The sequence below is a fragment of the Galeopterus variegatus genome, unplaced genomic scaffold (genome assembly GCF_000696425.1).
Source record: "Galeopterus variegatus unplaced genomic scaffold, G_variegatus-3.0.2 Scaffold4484, whole genome shotgun sequence".
Lineage (NCBI taxonomy): Eukaryota > Metazoa > Chordata > Mammalia > Dermoptera > Cynocephalidae > Galeopterus > Galeopterus variegatus.
In genome coordinates, this window is record NW_007730595.1 from 69,404 (window position 1) to 75,403 (window position 6,000).

At 35.7% G+C, this 6,000-nt stretch overlaps 1 protein-coding gene across 1 annotated transcript in view; it reads right to left on the minus strand.

Moving 5' to 3' along the window:
• UBL3 (ubiquitin-like 3) overlaps positions 1 to 5,999 on the minus strand; it is a 69,076-nt gene extending 63,077 nt beyond the window's left edge. Inside the window, exon 1 of the mRNA XM_008587654.1 lies at positions 5,422 to 5,999. Coding sequence (XP_008585876.1) covers positions 5,422 to 5,448 — 27 coding nt within the window. The 5' untranslated portion in view covers positions 5,449 to 5,999. The remainder of the gene's footprint in view (positions 1 to 5,421) is intronic.
• Between the last annotated feature and the right edge of the window lies 1 nt (position 6,000).

Consider the following 6,000-nt stretch of genomic DNA (forward strand, 5'->3'; position numbering starts at 1 on the left):
CTGACAACACCAAGTCAAGGGTTAAGATCCCCTTACCGGTCATCTTTTTAAAAATAAAAATAAATAAAAAAATAAAAGTAACTACATATATACTATAACAGAATAACTGTAAAAACTTTAAGGAACTCATGGTGCTGCTATTGACCTCTGTGTTACAGCATTAACACATCTTCCCTCAGCAAACCACACTCACTGTAACCACCTGAATGTGGACCTACGAAGGCGTCAGAGGTCACCCTCCCCCTCTTTTGGGGGCACAAAATAAACAAACAGAAGTTCTAATATTTTTTTATTTCACACTTCAAAACTGACTCGTCTCACCTAGCTTTGTAAATTACTGATCTAGTGAAGAGGGATAAAGCTTCACTATCTATCTACATTAGGTACTGAGGCTATCACAGTTGTAGCTTAAAACTACATTACACAGATAGGTACCCAATTAACTCTGATTGAACAAAACCAATATTATTCAAATGGTGGCTCTAAGTCACCAAAAATAAGTTAAATTATGTATAGTATATTGTTTAAATAAATATAACAGTACTTCAAATTTATTACGTCTAGCTATTTTAAAACACAAGCTTCACATATTCAGAAAATTTACCGATTCAGAATGACTTATAATTGAGGGTTTCCAGGTTACCATGAATTCTACAGTCACTTTCAATTTTCTTCCCCAGAATGACAGGAATTTGAAAATCAAAGAGCATACTGAAGAAGTGTATGCTTCAGTCTCCTAAAAAATTTAGTGTTCCATACTATGAAAATTAATAGAGCCATCAGTATTTTATCCACTGACTTAAAATAATTTCAAACCTTAATATTAAAAAATATTTTTCATATTCAAAGTAATAATAGAAGTAGACATCATAGATTTCAAATTTAATACCACTATTAGTAGTAGTAGTATGGAACAATATTTACTTTTTCCAAAGTGACAAAGAAAGGAATGCTTTGTGAGTCAAGAAAGTCACTCAGTTTTTCTGGTTTTTTTTTTTTTTTGGAGGCTGGATCTGAACCCTTGACCTTGGTGTTATCAGAATAACATTCTAACTAATTGAACCAACTGGCCAGCCATCAGCAGTTTTAAATGTCTATTCTGTTTTAGAAACTATGGGTGAGAGAATAAACATGAGATACAGTACTTCTCTACATGTAAATTTGATACCTGTGTAAGAAGAATGTCAAAAACTCTGAAGGAAAATGGTTCTAGGAAGGAAAAAGATCACTTTGGACTAGAATGAACTAGAGACCATTTCACAGAGGAGGGGGACACGAGCTGGGGTAGGATTCAGAGTCAGAAAGAAAAAGGCATTCAAAGCTGAGGGAAATAATTTGTCATCTGTTTTCTTAATAAAAATGTTTAATTCAAAACACCAAATATAAGACACACTCAAGTAAAACAATTTAGAAAAACATTCAATTAGAAATATATTCTTCTTTAAGCTATTCATAAAGTCACACACATATACGTAAACGTTACTTATCTACCCTTTAGCTTCATAAAAGTTCCCAACTTAGACATAAAATAAGAATCTAGCAAGAGAAAGAAAAATAAAAAGGAATTGTAAGAAAGAAAGTCCCAGGGACCGGCTTGTGGCTCACTTGGAGAGCGTGGTGCTGACAACACCAAGTCAAGGGTTAAGATCCCCTTACCTGTCACCTTTAAAAAAAAAATTAAAAATAAAAATTTTTAAAAAAGAGAAAATCCTTTGGCATTAGATCTCATTATACTTTTCTCAATGTTAAAAATGTTCTATTCCCTGGACCTTTTTCTAGCATGGCATTTTCCCCTGGTATATCTATATCTGTCATTTTACTTTAACTTGGAAAAGTGATAAAAGTTCATTTTGAAAGGAAATTCATTTTAGCAAGTTCCTGTCCACAAGAGGGCTCCAGTATTTCTTCCATGAATGGAAGAGATATAACAAAAATTACAATGAAAATATTCATTAAGCATGTAAAATGTACTAAAAAAAACCCTTGAATTATCATTATCTCATTTAACCCCAGAGTACAAATTGTTACATCTACTCCAATTTCTACATTCATAGTTTATAAAGACACAGGGCTTTTCTAACTTTTTTTAAAAATCAACTAAAATGTTTCAAATACCAATAATGCTTGGCGTTATTCTCACATTGTCAATTTTTCTCTTAGGTAGAGTTTTCAATTTAATAGAAATAAAGTATCATTTTAGTCCAAAGCTCTAAATAGTAGACCAAATGGTATATATAATACTTTTATAAATACAAGAATGCATTTCTTGATAACTTTTCCAATCCAGAAAGCAAAATTACCACTTTATTCACCCAGTCTTAGGCCTTATTACTAAAATCGACAGTAAATATTTTCTTGCAGAAAACCTCAGTTAGCATAAGTCAGCTACAATTATAAGCAATGAATATTGCCCCATCATGAACTATAATCTTGGCTGAAAAAAAAAATAAATTATTTAAATAAAATGTATTATGATATTCCCTTTGGATATTTTCAGATTGTTTTTCACAAATAAGTTACTACACTGAGATGTTAGTAAATCTCATTCAAACTCTATCACTCTTAGCAAAAGAAACACCCATACATCATGTAAACGCATTTGTAATAATTATAGGACATATACCTTAGAGAATGTTGATTGGAAAAGTATCAACTGAAAATTTTTTTTCTAAAGAGTACAGCAAACCCATTTACTGGGGTGCCACTCCCCCCTTTAAAAAATTGACCAAGTTTGAATTTTAAAAAATAAACTGGTAAACACAAAAGTTTTATTGAACATTTAAAAAAATTTTTTTGTAAATGTGACCCTATTTACAAAACAAGCCCAATGCTAAAAAGTCGATTTTTAAAGTGAGCCTTAATCATAGCCATAAGAAGACTTTACCAAAAACATCAATTGACTTAGCAATTACTGTAGCTCAAGAATGAATTCTCTTTAATGAAAACATGACAGGGGTTATAACTTCTCCATGTCACTTTATCTCCCAAATAGGATTTTCCTATACTACTGACAAGCACCGTTTAAATGTAAAAGAGCGTAGCATTTGTTTCTAAAATAGCACATACTAGCTGTCAACACTTAGAAAGCTTAACATTTTATTGTAAAAAATGTGTGTAAACTTGCAAGTTTAGTGGATTGTAACAGAAGGTATCCTGATCAATTTAGAGTTATGCTGCAGAGGAAATGTTAGTTTGTGGAAAGATGTGGGAGTGCTGAGGCTGGCTTTTCAAGATTGAGAGTAGTAAATTGTTCTCACTTTAAGTCATGAATGTAATCTCAAATTAACTGCCAATTATTGGTATGAAGAGTTTAACAAATATGAAGCATTTAATTGACAACTTCTAACCAATATTCACCATGTTATATTTCAAAAAGTTTATAATTCTAGGCATATATCAAATGAAGGCACTTCTTAAGCAAAAATGCAATGTAAGTAATAGAGAAAAAGGTTTAAAAGGCTTTAACCAAAAAAACATAACCTCCAACAGGTTGAAGAGCTAGAAAACGAGACATAAAAAATACTCAGAACAATCTAACCTGTGTAGTACCTTAGTACACACTCTGAAATAGCATCATCAGGGCATTATATGTTTATTACATAATACTGCTTTGCCCTTGCATATCACCTTTAATCAAGGGATCTCAAAGCACCACAGAATCATCAAGGCCTTAACATACAATCTGAAACTGATAAACAGTTATATTTTATAACTGCAGCTATGAATAAAACCTTGCCCCTACTTCCCAGTCTTCTGATTCCAACATCAGCTTCCTTACCCTCTCTGTCTTGGAAACAGAATCCCCCAAATCATTTCAATTTGTGACTGATGCTACGCACATTCCAGCTTTTCTTCATTAGTGGGCCAACAGAAACTAATAACTCTGTTTTAATGACACATATCTATTTCATTACAACTTCTACGAGAGAAAAATGCGACTTAGGATGAACATATCTTTCACTGTGCATGAAGATATAAAATGGAGCCTTTAGAGAGAACAAATCTTCGCTGGAGGCTATGAGCCCACAGATCAATCATCAAACAGGGGAAATAGCATTTTCAGGCTCTGTCTAGAGACCTCTCCAGGCAACTTCAAGAGCAGTTTAGAGGAAACCATGTTCAGTCATCCTTAACCAAGCAGGAGACTATTCACATGTGTGCACACCAGGAGGGAAGGGAAAACTAAAAAGACAACGCATGAGTTTTAAGACTCAGGAAGGAAAGTGTAAGGTTGCCATGTGGCCACCCAAGAGACCAAACACTGTGGTTCCTTTGCATTTAAACAGAGCATTAAATGGGAAATCAAACACAAGCGAAATGTTTTTAAACCAAGGACAAATATGCCGTTTAGAGTCATTTTATTTTTCTTATTTTAAAATCTGTAAATGAGGTTTGCTCATATAGAAACATTTGACATGTTAAAATTTAATTATCAGCAAAGTCCAATTTTGTTTTTCACTGGAATACACACTCAAATGTTAATATAAGTAAGCATAAACTACATTAACTTCAATTCTTTCATACACAGGATTATTCATCTTCCTGTTAATTGCATTATGTTTGTTCTTAGGACTGCAAAGTATAATTTCACACTCATACAAATCCACCCCCCAGCGCTGTAAGCCTACTCGGTTACAGTTAGTCAACAGATTCACAACCTCAATCTTTATAAACAAGAACAAAAAAGCCTCAATAAACAAAAGTACTTTTTCTTTCAAGTTCTCAACATTCAGTGATCAAAGCTCAATAACATGTTCCATTAGCTTTTCAAAGTCTAACATGTAATACTACTAAATATTTGCAGTAAAAAGCCCTGGAATATTCATTAAAAGTACCAATATACAGTCAGCCTTGATTTGATTCCAAAACGTCTTAATGTTTCTCTTCTCATACCTATTCACCCAGACGTTTCGAAAAGCTGACAGCAAATTCTAGTATACTTTTTCTTGAAGAGATGTGCATCCCTGTTCTTGAAAAACATCAAGCTTGTACCTACTGCATTAATGATCCCGTCTGTGTCACTGAGCGAGATTCCCGTTTCCTGTCTACCTATGTATGAAGTAGGACACCCGTCCTCAGCTCTGCTCACCGTCACTGGCGTTTTCAGAAGCGTTAAAATACAAGTGTTCAGAAGCTTCCAGCAAAGAGGGAGATGTTATAACTTCAAGCTACCTTTCTCCATTTCCCTACTTCTCCACTGTCTTCAACGATTTTAAAAACATAACAAAATGAGAAACCTCATATTAAAAGCAGTACTTTCTAAAAGGGGGAAACCAGAAGCTCCAACTTCTCCAAATCTCTCAGTACGGTGGCTTTTCGACAGTCCCCAGCAAACCTTCGCCCCACGCCTGCGTCCCTTCTGATTAAATAAGATTGGAAACCACAATTAAATCAGAGTGTCATAACTTATCCTTCACTTACCATATCCGCCGGGACATTACTGGACATCTTGCCGTTTGATATATACCCAGATGTTTACGGAAAAAGAAAAAAGAAATTACAACAACAAACAAACAAAAAAAAGAGCAGAAGTCTTCAAGCTACAGAAATAAACCTTCACGATTTTGATGGGTTCGTGATGCGCTTTCCAAAAAAAAAAAAAAATAGTAAGTTATTTCGGAGCCAAAGTGCCGGCCTAGCCGAAGGTCTGGTGCGAAGAGGAACAATCCCCAGGAGCTGTGTGGCCGGACGGAGGAAAGTCTCGGGACGGCAGCGACAGCCCCGTCGGCCTCGTCGTCAGCAGCAGCAGCAACAGCAGCAGCCCCAGGACCGGCCGCGCCAGGTGGACCGAGCCGAGTGACACACGGACATGGAGCGGGGTGGGAGGGGGTTAAATCCGCCTTCCTCCTTTCCCAGCCCCGGCAATGATTCACACTCGCTCCCGAGTCAAGTCCTCATTAAGCAGGAGAAAAATGCCGCGGCGTGGATGTCCACAGATAACTATGTAGCTACACATCGACGTGTGAGCAGCGAGGGGCGGCCGCGCTGTGGCCGGACGCC